This window comes from Diutina rugosa, assembly GCF_008704595.1.
Source record: "Diutina rugosa strain CBS 613 chromosome Unknown scaffold79_size38464, whole genome shotgun sequence".
Classification (NCBI taxonomy): domain Eukaryota; kingdom Fungi; phylum Ascomycota; class Pichiomycetes; order Serinales; family Debaryomycetaceae; genus Diutina; species Diutina rugosa.
The window spans coordinates 886-14124 of record NW_022995070.1 but is presented as its reverse complement, the minus strand read 5'-3'; the positions used below and the strand labels follow the sequence as shown (position 1 = coordinate 14124).

The window sequence follows — 13239 nt, the reverse complement described above, 5'->3', positions numbered from 1 at the left end:
AAAACATTTGTTACCATCCTCATAATTTCCTGTATGTCCTGCATTCGTGCACAATCTTGATCAGGATGAAAATGTGGGGGAGAACGGATCCTGAACTTCGTCAGTGTTTAAATTTGTGAATGATAGCGCTAAAAATCTTTCCCACCAAAAGTATATGAGCTCTCTTTTGACTTAGAGTGACTTTTCAAGTGATTGCCATCGGAATTGTCGCAGTGTTAATTGCTACTGTTCGATAGTACTTAAACATTGCTTAAAGCAAGATCAACGTATAATGAACTGTCGGTCTACACTTAGGAATCTCGCTTACAGACCTCCCAATTCTGGTGTGAGAAGGAGGAGTATAAGACTCTCGGTGGCAAATTTTTGGTGACTGCGATCGGTGTATGTCATCTTGATTTTTAAGCAGGTGCGGGATCTCGACCGGCGTCGATGCGATGGCTTAGTCAACACGGGGTGAGTATGAACGACTGAAAATGACCTAGGCCCCCGTATTAGTAATCGTAGCCAATTTTAGCCATACCGCGGCTGGAAGCGTCAGTCGCCTTGATTATCTACGTCCGGCTGAGCCTCAGGGCTCGAGCATCGCTTCGCTCGCTAGGCGTTTCCCCTCCTATATGTCATCACCGCATCGGTCACGTGGGATGGGGCAAACCTGTGAGGGGGCATACACAGAGGCATATATAAACGCCGCCACAACCACCACCGCCCCAGTAATTTTCCTCAATGGCGATCATTTCTCCTACCATTAAGACAACCTCGTCCTCGAAACTCATCACCCTTGCCGCCGGGTGTTTCTGGGGGGTGGAACACATCTTCAACAAGCAATTCCGCAACCAAGGCCTCGTCGACATCAAGGTGGGTTATGCCAACGGCATTGAGTCCCTCACTGATATCAACTACCGCAAGGTGTGTCTGGGGGAGACCAACTTTCTGGAGGCGGTGCAGATCTCATACGAACCGGCGCAATTGCCTTTGCTGGAGATCTTGAATCTTTTCTTCAGAATGCATGATCCCACCACCGTCAACCGCCAGGGCCCCGACCAGGGCACCCAGTACCGCAGTGGCATTTACTACCAAACCGAGGAAGAGAAGCAAGCGGCGCTCGCCGCCCGCGACGAGGCGCAGAAGACGTGGTACCCCAACCACCACATTGTCACCCAAATCGAGCCGCTTAAGATCTGGTATGACGCCGAAGACTACCACCAAGAGTACCTTATCAAGAACCCCGGCGGCTACGAATGTCCCTCGCACTTTATTCGCACCCTGCCTAAGGCTTAGACCAGGTGGTGTCACGACTTCTTTTTCATGCTTTCAACAAGACGGCGGGGAATCCGCCACGTTACGACTTACGACTTTCAACAAGAATACCATAATATTACAATAGAGATTGATTGATTTTGTAGACCTCTGACAAATGTTGGTGATGGAATGTGGACATGTTGAACTTCGAAAATGTCACACAACTCGACTACATCGGTTGTGATGACCGTTCCTTGGAGATGGTGCGTCGACCTACCGGGGTTCTCAAGCCAGCAAACTTTCCTGAGGGACTTGTGTCCTCTGGACCCAATTTGTGGTATCGTCCCGGTATGTTGACATACGACGGCCCCGCCAAATGATGTATGTAATGCTTATGATTGTTTGATCTGTTCGTAATTAACTAAGTCTATCGAAGGCAAACTTCTCCAACGCCATCCTCGTCACTACGCCAAAAATAGTACACCAATGCGTACGTCATGGTGGCACGCATCAAGTAGTAGCCACCGGGGACAAAGCAAAGGAAAATCCGTACACAATCGGGGGGGATGCCCACCGGCCATGGCGGCTTCTCGTAGCTAGCGGTGATATTGCTACCTGAATTGAGGTAGACGGAGTTCTTTTACCCCTCACTTGTACGGTTACGTCTCGTCGTCGCCCTTACAATTCCGTGAGTGCGCTCTCCTCTACCAGTTTAGGCGAGGACAATCGTCGTGCTGGCAGCAAGTCGCCGTCGCCATTCTCCCCTCACCAGCACCCACCAACCGCCTTTATATAGTGGCATTCACTGCCGCCAATATTTTTTTCTCTCCACCGGACTAGTCCCCAAATACGTGGTCATTCACCGCCACTCGCGCTCCCCTCCCATGGACACCCCTCGCCACACTCCCGAGCCTGACGACCGAGGCCCCCGACCAGACATCGATGCCATCATCAACACCACCACCCGGTACCAGCCGCAGTTGCTGGACCCGCTTGTCGCCCCCTACCGCCACGTGAGCCTGCTGGCGCTGAACAACCAGAACGTCCGCACCCGCTTCCTCCAGGCGTTCAACGTGATCTACGCTATCGACAGCAGCCAGGTGCTTGCCGAGATCGGCACCATCATCCAGATGTTCCACGACTCGCTGTTGTTGATCGACGACATCGAGGACGACCTGGTGTACCGGCGGGGCAAGCTTGCCGCCCACCGTCAGTACGGGATGCCGTTGACCCTCAACTGCGGCAACCTCATGTACTTTGTCGCCCTCCAGCGGGCTCAGGATCAGCTTCTCCAGCTTGTTAAAGACGCTGGTGGTGCTGGTGACCCCCAAGCACTTAAGCTTCGCATCAATGACATCATCATTGGGGAAATGCTTAACTTGCACCGAGGACAAGGTCTCGACATCTACTGGAGAGATAACCTTCACCAGCTTCGCCAGCAGTTGCCGCTGATCGACGACTACCTCGAAATGGTCAAGCACAAGACCGGGGGGCTTTTCCGCCTCTCGCTCCAGCTCATGGCGTTGGTGTCACTGCAATTCAACGACGACTTGATGGCGATCGCCAATCTTCTTGGCGTCATCTACCAGATCCGCGACGATTATATGAATGTCAATCTGCAACAGTACGCCGACAGCAAGGGGATGGCGGGCGAGGACTTATTGGAAGGGAAGCTCCTGCTTCCAATTCTCTGGTGTTTACAACACGCCGACGCCAGCCCCGTCCACGACATCCTCTTCCAGTATACCCTGGCCAGTGACCGGCGGAAGCACATGCACCTCGTCGGGGCTGCTTGCGACTATCTTGCCAGTTGCGGGGCCATGGATTTCACGGCGTCGCTTATGGTTGAGTACCGCGACAAAGTACTCGATCTTTTGCAGTCATACTTGACGGTGTCCGGGTCGAAGCTCGAGTCGATAATCCTCGCGCTTACGCAAATGTAATGAGTAATGATCTTTAATGCAATAATACGACAATTACAATTGATTCCATCTGTTAGTACTATTAGATTTTGCTTGAAATTCTTCCAATGAGTTAAGCCGAGATAGGCTCTTCCTTTTTATCTGAGGCAACTACTTACTGTCTGGGGGATGCTTAGCGGTTTATTAGAATGGTGAATTATTCGACAAATTTTTGGACATTGGTTGTCTGCTGTAGGGTATTTATGTCTTCAATTTTAAATGCTAGAATGCTATAGTAATGCTGATGGTATCAAGATGGGCTACTTGATGGAGTCCCAGAACGAGTCAATCTCATCCAACTCGGCGCCAAGCGAGATTTGTTGGGGCACCTCAAGAGCGCAGGCGTCGTAGAGCGAGGTGGGGATCGTCCATTGCTGGCGTTCCCTGTCGAGGTTTTTCTCCACAAGGCAATGATGAAGAGCTACGTCGATATCATCGACATGCTCCACTATCTTAGCGATCATCGTCTCGTAAGTTGCCGTCTGAGACACGTATTTCTCGAAGGTGGCGGCGTCGTGAGTGGCCACAGTGCCGGGACAGGTGAGTTTTTGGTTATGGATGAGACTTGGCTGAGCCGGTGACTCCGTGGCGTCACGTTGAGAGTCCACTGGGGTATTATTATCGAGTTCTTGCTTAGTAACAGGAGTGGTGGACTTGCGGTACTTGGGACGCTTAGGGGCGGCTTGCTTGGCCGGGCGGGGTTGTTTCCGTTTCGGAGGGATATCATGCTCGAGTTCTTCGTTCTTGACGAGTTCTAGATACCGTTTGACGTCCGCTTCATAGTCTTCTTTAAGTCTGGCACCTCTCTTCCGGGGCATTGCGAACCAGCGAAACTCTTCTAGGGAGTAAATCACACGAGATAGGTGGCGAATATCAACACCATCTGACATCGCTCACTTTAGTTGAAGAAGTAGTCTTAGTTTACAATATCATGACGTTGTAAACACCTAAGGGCCGGTGTGATTGTTTTATCTCCTATGAGTTTACCATAGCCATAGGTAAATCAAGCCCATCGCACGCACATCGCACCATGCTTTATCTCATCGGGTTGGGGCTCTCCCACCCCAGCGACATCACTGTGCGTGGGCTTGAGACGGTGAAGAAGTGTCTGAGAGTATACCTTGAGGCGTACACGCTGATCCTTATGGCGGCGCTGAAGGAGGAGTTGGAGAAGTACTATGGCAAGGAGGTGATTCTCGCCGACCGAGAACTTGTCGAGTCGGGGGCCGACGAAATCCTTCGCGACGCCGATAAGGAGGACGTCGCCTTCCTCGTCGTGGGTGACGTGTTTGGCGCCACCACCCACACCGATCTCGTCATCCGGGCCCGGGAAGAAGGGATTGCGGTGGAGCTGATCCACAACGCCCTGGTGATGAATGCCGTCGGCGCCTGCGGGCTTCAGCTCTACAACTTTGGCCAGACGGTGTCGCTCGTGTTTTTCTTGGACAACTGGCGCCCGGACTCGTTTTACGACAAGGTGAAGCAAAACCGCCAGTTGGGGTTGCACACGTTGGTGCTCTTGGACATCAAGGTCAAGGAGCAAAGCTGGGAAAACATGGCCAAGGGGCTCAAGATCTACGAGCCCCCGCGGTACATGGACATTGCCACTGCCGCCTCGCAGATGTTGGAAGTGGAAGAGAAGCGCGGCGAACAGGCATACACCCCCAACACCCCCTGTGTGGCGGTGTCGCGTCTTGGCCTGCCCACGCAAAAGTTCAAGGCGGCCACGTTGAAGGAATTGAGTGAGTACGACGCCGGGGAACCCTTGCACTCGTTGATCGTGATGGGGAGACAGACGCACGACTTGGAGTTGGAGTACTTGTACCAATACGTTGACGACAAGGAAAAGTTCAAGAAAATGGTTGAAGAGGACCAGGAGTTCTTCAAGCCGGCTCCGTGGGTGCCGCCCCCTGAATCTGAGTCCGACGACGAGTAGTTGTTGCGAGTTGTAGAAGATGTAGTATATATTTAATTGGATTAGGCATACTATCATTTATCGATTGAGAAAGGAATACGTTAGTAGATACAAATATTTTGCCCAGCGTGAATACACAACTTCCAGTAGCTTCGATAGTGTTGGATGAGAGATGAGGTGATGGTGAACTCAATTCATCTATTATCGTGAAGACGCCACACCGATACGAAATTTTCGTATATCTTATCAACATGTTTGAGAACTTGTTTTGCCTATAAATAACCACACGCAGTGCATTCTCAGATACATTTTTCAGGACTGCTGCCATTACAGATCAGGGAAATTCAGAAAGTATAAGTCATGACAAGGGAATCATTGTGAATGATCAACTTTGCAGTTTTAACTCTCTCAATACAACAACGAACTTGCACCATTCATATTCGTGGCAGGTAAGCGTTTCTACATGTTCAAGACATACATGTATGACGCATCTCAGCCGTACACTCTGAAACAAGAGCCCCGCCCTGAGAGCGAATGAGACACCAAAACCGTGAATCCAGTATCTGCAGTGCATAAAAATGCCTTGTCATCGCTTCTAGCTTAGAAACACCCAAGAAAACTCTCGGACTTAAATACAACGCATTGATAATAATAGGGGGCAACGCTTCACTATAAAAGGCGTCTCAAAGCCAGTAAAATAGCATCATCAAATGGTAAGTTTCTCATTTTACGAAGCTAGTCAATTTAAAGACAGTTTCTGATAGACATGGCGAGAGTTTATAATGGTGTACTAACGATAGTATGGTGGAAACGGCAGGGACTTGTGACGTTGATTGGCATGGCAGGGCACATTCAATCTAACCAGTTTGCCGGTCATTTGGATTGATAAACTGTTTCCCGCTATTGGAAGTGCACACTAAGTCCAATTGTAGTCATCGATTCTGAGGGCGGTTTAAGGGTTCAGAGGGCACGGTTCAGAGGGCAATGAGGCATGGGCTCTGAGGGCATGACATCATGGGTTCAGAGGGCAATGTGACAGGGGGCAATATGAAATGAGTTTATGGGCTTCGAGGGCACGGCGTTCAGAGGGCACGGCGTTCAGAGGGCACGGCGTAATGGGTTCAGAGGGCAAGGTGAAATGGGTCGCTGGGTTCAAAGAGTATGGCGTAATGGGTTTTTGGGTTCAGAGAGCACACCATAACAAGTCTATATTATCTGAGGACACGGTATAAAGGTTCAACAGGGTTTGAAAGCACAGTACAACGGGCTCTGTGGGCACCGCACAACATGTCGGCGGGTTCTGAGGGTATGATACGAAAAGTTCATGGCTTTCGGGGGTTGGGCATAACAGATCTATGGGTTTCGGCGGTTTGGCATATCTTGAAGGCACGAAGGTACGGTACAATTTGGCTATCGGTATTAGGGGTACGGTGGGTTCTGAGGGCAGGATACAACTGGCCTATGGGTTCGGGGGAGTGAAACAAGTCTACGGGTCCCGGAGTCATGGCATAGCAGATATAAGGGTGCATGGATCATTCATTAGCTTGCGTCAAGGCGCGATGAAATAATGAGACAAAGAAGTATGGGAATATTCGATTCTAAGGTATCATAAAGTGCTGGGTTGAAAGTGGAAAACAGGGGCTGTTGGCGCAGTTGGCAATCCCAGTGGAGGATTGTTTGGGGTTGGCTAAATGAATTGGTGACGCAGCTTGAATGATGTTAAATGAATTTTGAGGATGCTAAGTTGCATGGTTGTGGATAGGATTGTTTTTTTGATATTACCTCGGCGCCCATGTGAACGAATGGGGGGAAGAACTTCTGGTGGGCAATCTGTCGAAATTTACTATCAGGGTGTTCCGCAACGCTAATTGAATTCCAAGGTGTATCAATCCATACGTCAACTGCAGAATAAATTGATTAGCTCTTACAGTCCCTATCTCTAATTGGCTATTCGGTAGCAAGGTACCACCAAATAAGAAACCAGTGTCAGTTTGGCAAGGTATTCCGGTGCTTCTATCACAAATGCTTCCAGCAGGCGACGCCCTCAAAACCGATTTTTCTGTCATTTGACTGGGGTTCCAGATCGGCAAGCAAATGTCATGGCTAATTGATCCCAAAACAAATAAGCTTTAGTTACGGCTTTCTGATTATTTTTGTCCGATGGTCGCTGGTGCATGCTGCTGCCACCGTATCGAGCTACGAGTGACAATTTCCCTCAGGTGCGATAACGACGAGATTTTACACGCTATACACTACCCCCGGCAGTCACGAACCAAAGGATCTTAAGACCCGACGAAACGCTCTGGTGGCAAGTGGAGAAGAGTACGAGTGACGATGTCTCGTTTGTGGTGGTGTATTCCAGGTGCAAAAATGCATCATCGTACGGATCATTCAGTATCTCATCATACATATGTCAGAAGAAAGCTTTTTCCGAATGCAGCGTTATGGTCGTTTGCTGCTGTCAGATAGCCGCCATTAAGCCCCCCGCACAAGCACGATTTTCCGCCTGGAGATGGTGATTGCTTCGGTGGCGCCACAATCGGCAGGGAAACCATTATGCCCTACTAAACCTATAATCATGCTGACTGACTATGTGTTATGCCGGGGTTGTTATTAATAGGGGGGATCGGCGAAGGCTGCGCTTACGTCAGCACTCCCCAAGAATGAGGTCAACAAACATGAAGGGAGGGAAAAAATTGTTTTTTCCACCCTTGAAGTGAGCTCTGGTAAGGCACACCCCTCTCGGCTACAAACACGCCGCAGATGCCTATTATCTCAGTGCCACAAAACCGCTACGATGTCGGGCATTGTTCATAAACCCCGCCCCCCCACTGTCAAAGCAGACTTGCTGATGAAACTGTCGACGCCAGGGCGAATAGCGATTGCAATAAACTGAGGTCAGCATCGCCACGAGGGGAGGTTAGTGGTCTCGTTTGCGAGCCGGGTATTTCCTATGCGAGGAGTGACCCATATGTCAAAGCGCGTCGCGCTACCCACCCCAATTAGGTTGATGAGGGTCCGATTATGGCAACTGCTAAATCATCGTCGACGCGCCCATCAGCCTTAGCCTAACATTCTTCAGGATATAAGAATTTAGCTGATCCGGGATTGGCGGCTTTTCCACACCTGCTAGCACGATATGAAGACGGGCCTTTTGCTTACGGTTGCGGCGGTGACGCTGGCGTTGACTCCTGTCGTGCCTCGGGGCGACGACATCGAGGCCTACCAGCGGGTCGGCGGCGTTGCCGACGTGGTGGCGTCGGTGGAAGACGTGGTGGACAAGCGTGACGTTGACGACGTCGAGGAAGTGTACGCCGTGACGGGGGTGAAGCGCGACGGCGACGACGACGGCGTCATTGAAGAAGTGGAGGCTGTGGCTGAAGTCAAACGCTAGATAATTTAATATAATCATACCCAGACTGAAAAGCCGATGACTCTCCATCAAAGTAGGCCCACATCATAACTACAAGCATCATCAGGTTCCGGATATAATCGGTTATACAGCACCTAGAGCATTCCGCTTTGTTTACGTTGTCTGCGGGTCGTGTGGTGTACAAAATATGGCCTCATCGTCATCGCACTACCAAGCATGAGGACGAGCCTGAGCGGGCTAGAAGGGGTCTAATGAACCGAACAATGTCACCGATGAGAGTTTGATTAAGTCTTTGGTTAGGCTATTTCCCCCGGGGCTCGTATCTCTCGTAAAACCAAGTTCTAGAACGCAAGTCGCCGGCGTGATCACAAACCCTACCAGTGCATGAGGGGAGACCATTTCTGGCTGGGGCTAGCCGCATCGTGTAGTACTCCTTCTAATTTGCCGCAGGCTGATTTTCCCGTCAGCGGGCTAGAGGAAGGGAAGGATGAGGTTTGTCTAAGCCTCGTGGCGGAGCCACCACACTCTAAACGAGACCTCCGCCCTTGCTGCTGCCAACGGCTTTATCACCCCGCGGGGTTTATTGGTTACGGCGCCGCCATCATCGCTGACGTTTGCTTCTGGCAGGCGCCAACCTTATCGGGCGGGCGCTGGTAAGCTGTGATTGGCGCGACCCAGGGACGAGGGCGCTTAGTCAGACACCGCCTCCCCCCGTCGTCACGACGGCTGGGGAGGGAAGCGAACCATGTCTAGCCCCGGCATAGTCGGCATACCCTCCTTCCCCCCGCTCATAATTGCTTCTAGGGAGCACGGTTGCCTCCTCAGCCCTGCTCGTTTACGCGGACGAAGGATGTCGCCCTTTAGTGACGAGGGGGGTGGCGCCGGAGCGCCCCCGCGCGTGGAGGATGTCGGATCCCCCACGCCGACCCCATCATCCGCTGGGACAGGACGGGGTCGCAGCGCCCCTGGAAAATATCCGCCCACATCTTTGGATCTCGGCGGAAAAAATACCAAAGAATTATTTTTTCTGGTGCCGTCACCGTCCCATCATGGCAAACTGCACGCGCGCGGGGCGCAACCCCCAACGATTTTGACGGTAGTATATATAGACCGGGGGAGCCAGAACCGGGGGAGGGGTAGGCACAGCCAGGGCTCTCTACACGGTGCTCGAGATCATCCCATCTATCGGCTGAAGATTATCGTGGTCACCCTGTCCCTACCGTTACCGCGCTGGTGTTTTTCTCTCGTGAAAACCAGCTTCATCTCGTCCGTTAGTGATCACGATCGATCATGATGGCGACTAACTTGCCCACGACTTCCTCGTATGGGCCCGGCGCCGAGTGGCCGATGCTGGCGCTCACCCTGCAGGCGACAGACACCCTGGCGGTGTCTCTGTCGCTCCCGGCGTCGGCGCCGCACCCGTCGTTACCGGCGCTGACGCCGATCCACTCCAACTACTACGACTACCAACAGCGGCCCATGTATTACGCGGGCCTGGCGCCCTACATGCTGATGGGAGTGTACGGGTTCGGCACCCAGGAGTTGCAGTTTGCCACGGTGGCGAAGCTGGCCGCCGTCGACGGCGGTCACGGCATTCCTTCCGGCATCGCATCCGGCCTCGCTTCCGCCGGCAGCGGCGGCCACCCGGCGGCGTCCGCCGGCGCCATCGCGGCGCTGGTGTCGATACCGCTCGCGCCTCATGGCCCTCAAGGGTACTCGGGGACGACGTCGTCGTGGTCGCCGATGGAGCCGCCGCCCCAGCACCAGCAGCACCAGCGCCCCCAGCACATCGACTACCTGAGCCTCGTCCTGTTCACGTTGCTGCCGCTGCTCAAGCGGAAGCGGCGGCGCAACGACGCGCGCGTGGCGGAAGCGGCGCCGGAAGTCGGTGCCGGCGAGAACCAGTTTCCCTGCCCCGTGTGCAACAAGGCGTTCCAGAAACCCTACAATTTGAAGCTGCACATGAAGACCCACTCCCCCGACAAGCCGTTCAAGTGTCTGAAGTGTCCCAAGACGTTTGCCCGCGGCCACGACAAGCGGCGCCACGAGCAGTTGCACGACGGGGTGAAGAACTTCACCTGCCAGGGCTACTTGAACGACGGCGTCACCAAGTGGGGGTGTGGCAAGAAGTTTGCCCGCCTGGACGCTTTGGCGCGCCATTTCCGCACCGAGACCGGGTGGATGTGCATTTTGCCGTTGATGGACGAGGCGAAGCGGTCGCAGAATGGTGCCGTCGATGACCACACCATGATCAAGCGGATCATTGCTGAGCGCTGACCGCCGGAGCCCCGCGACCACAAAAGTCGACTACTTTTTTTGTATTCATTTCTTCATTTGTGTTTTACCGCTCACGACGTTTTAGGAGTTTTATTGATTTTGTCCAGTTTGTTTTAGCTCGCGAGAAATATATGACATGCACCACCTACGTTATCGTGGCTAGACTATAGTCGTATAGTTGACATATGCCTCGAGTCTCATGCAGGTCGACAGCCTGATAAAATTTTTTCCCTCAACAATACACTACGTTGACCGTTGCCAAGCAAAAAAAGTGTTCCACCACACATTGGTCCCGCCTGTCGCCCCCAGGATGCGGGGGAACCAGCAGTGGACGCCCACAGTAGCCCCCCCCGAATCCGCGCCCAAAACTCCGCTAGGGAAACAATCACCGCTGAAGTAACCGGTACGCAACCCCCCGAATAATAGGGGGCACTGCTTAACAAAAAAACCACGCACTCCCCTCGCGGGTCGATGACGGCGCCAGTGTCGCGGGCGTTCTATCTCTGCCGAATAACCTGCATGGTCACCATGCATGGCCCCGCCTTACTCGTTCTCGACCCTCCCATGTTGCAGGTTACTGCAGACACCCGCAGACATCCGCACTCATCACCCATCCCCAGACACTGACGAGCAAAGCCCCGCCAGCGGCCGCCGACGCCCACTTCCCCCACCCACTACCGCCATGCCCTTTCTAGGCAAAGTTGAGGCTGCCCGGCTAAGCCGCAAGGAACACATCTGGGGGAACCATTAGCCACAAACGCCGCTGGGCGCGAAAAAAAACCCTGGACCATAGCAAGTGATCCCCCTATAGGGCGAGATGCGGGGACCGTCATTCATCGGGTCCAGACGCGGCGCTAGGTGTCGGGGGCAAACTACTAGAGCAACAAGACAACGGGGTAAAACACGCCCAGCCCCAGATGAATGCGGTGACGACGACATCGGTACCGCTTCCCTATATGGCCTGGCCATGTCCCCTCGACTTCCCTTTCGGCCGATAATATTTTTCTCGAAAAATTTCGCTGGGCCTGGGGCCTGCCACAGTTTATTTTTATTATTCGTTGGTCTCCAGCAAATACCGCTCTCCCCCACGTGGGTGCGCGTCGTGTAAAAGTCGCTGCCACCTGATTGCCTCCACTTGCCCTCGATCCCCCCATGGGTCAGCCCCCAAGCGAATATTTGGGCCCCAACAGCCACGTTGGGGATCTGCCCGAAATCTCTACAAAGCCCTCCGCTCTAGATCGACACAATAGTCGATCACATTACCCCCCATCTAGGCAATACATTATCCGAAGCAGCCGCCAGCATCTCCCCCGGCCATTGTCACACGATTGTTACGGCTTTTTCTAGCGCACGTCGCTGTGCCAGCGTACCCGTCCCTCTGTGCCCACCGGGAAGGTTTTAGGAAATGTGATTATTTTATCGCCAAATGGTGTCGTGATCCAGCCTGGGAAACGCCCTCAAAAAATACTGTGGGCAGCGATAGTGCCCTTGGTGCTCGATCGAGGCCTCAGCCACCCTCGATTGCCTTCGCAGGCGGCGCGCGTATATGCCCGGCACGGCGTCCGCAAACAACAGCACCTGGCTATTGTCGCCACCCGATTTGGAATGAGTGATACAGATAATTTGCTCGGTGACAGCCGCCTGCGTGTGCCCGCGCCGGTGCCGTTAGCGGCGCTAAGTAACCCTCACAAGATCTTTGTTTGGGTGAAGGGTAGACTTTTGAGGGCACACAACCGGGGGGCGTATATTGCGATGGCGACGGCAAGCGTCTATTGATGATGTCTACGGCTACGTTTGTCGGGCGAGGGGTAGCTGCCAACTAGCGCCGTATCTGCGCCAGCGCCAACGCAGAAAGAAGCGCCCGTCAGTTTTGCTAGACGCCGCGCGCGCGTTGCGACGGCGATGGTGCGAGCGACCCCCCCACTAGAGTAGAGCGATCTAAAGCTGTTCGAGCTGGGCAAAGGACTCCGGTGTGTCGAGCGCCACCTGGCGGAACCGGCGCTTGGNGGCGGAACCGGCGCTTGGCCCCGGGCCCCTGAAGCACCGTCCCCGGGCCCAAATTGAGGACGGTGTCGACGCCGCGCGCCTCGAGGGTGGCAATGGTATCCGTCCAGCGCACGGGGCGCGAGGTGCCTCTGATGGCGTTGCGCACGGTGGTGGCGGCGTCCGCCAGCACCTCGGCGTTTACGTTGGAGATCATGGGCACGTGTTGCTCCTGGATGGCGCTCCCGACCAAGAACGACTCGATCTGCTCCAGAAGCGGCTCCAAGATGTCGTTGTGGAACGGCACCAGCACGGGGAGGTCGACCACTTTGAGGATGCGGCGCCCGTCGCGGTTAAGCTCGCCGATGCAGTGGTCTAAGTAAGGGAGGCGCCCCAGGATAACCACCTGCGACGCCAGGTTGACGTTGGCGAGGCACCGGAGCCGCTCACACTCGGCGACGACACCGTCAAAGTGCGCCGGCTTAAACAAC

At 53.6% G+C, this 13239-nt stretch overlaps 6 protein-coding genes across 6 annotated transcripts; 5 read left to right on the top strand and 1 right to left on the bottom strand. All coding sequences in view use genetic code 12, as the record gives it.

Annotated features, from left to right (window-relative positions):
- Positions 1-723: 723 nt before the first annotated feature.
- Positions 724-1278, top strand: MXR1 (peptide-methionine-S-sulfoxide reductase; the record flags this gene model as incomplete). The annotated part of the gene is made up of 1 exon (XM_034158011.1): positions 724-1278. The coding sequence occupies one exon, from the start codon at positions 724-726 to the stop codon at positions 1276-1278; it is 555 nt and encodes a 184-aa protein (XP_034014690.1).
- Positions 1279-2123: 845 nt separating this feature from the next.
- Positions 2124-3182, top strand: BTS1 (farnesyltranstransferase; the record flags this gene model as incomplete). The annotated part of the gene is made up of 1 exon (XM_034158000.1): positions 2124-3182. The coding sequence occupies one exon, from the start codon at positions 2124-2126 to the stop codon at positions 3180-3182; it is 1059 nt and encodes a 352-aa protein (XP_034014689.1).
- Positions 3183-3460: 278 nt separating this feature from the next.
- Positions 3461-4090, bottom strand: DIURU_000505 (uncharacterized protein; the record flags this gene model as incomplete). The annotated part of the gene is made up of 1 exon (XM_034157989.1): positions 3461-4090. One exon carries the CDS (start codon positions 4088-4090, stop codon positions 3461-3463), a length of 630 nt encoding a protein of 209 aa, XP_034014688.1.
- A 140-nt stretch (positions 4091-4230) lies between these two features.
- On the top strand, positions 4231-5136 carry DIURU_000504 (uncharacterized protein; the record flags this gene model as incomplete). Its single annotated transcript, XM_034157978.1, has 1 exon — positions 4231-5136. The coding sequence occupies one exon, from the start codon at positions 4231-4233 to the stop codon at positions 5134-5136; it is 906 nt and encodes a 301-aa protein (XP_034014687.1).
- A 3118-nt stretch (positions 5137-8254) lies between these two features.
- On the top strand, positions 8255-8509 carry DIURU_000503 (uncharacterized protein; the record flags this gene model as incomplete). Its single annotated transcript, XM_034157967.1, has 1 exon — positions 8255-8509. One exon carries the CDS (start codon positions 8255-8257, stop codon positions 8507-8509), a length of 255 nt encoding a protein of 84 aa, XP_034014686.1.
- A 1269-nt stretch (positions 8510-9778) lies between these two features.
- Positions 9779-10765, top strand: DIURU_000502 (C2H2-type zinc finger protein; the record flags this gene model as incomplete). The annotated part of the gene is made up of 1 exon (XM_034157956.1): positions 9779-10765. One exon carries the CDS (start codon positions 9779-9781, stop codon positions 10763-10765), a length of 987 nt encoding a protein of 328 aa, XP_034014685.1.
- Between the last annotated feature and the right edge of the window lie 2474 nt (positions 10766-13239).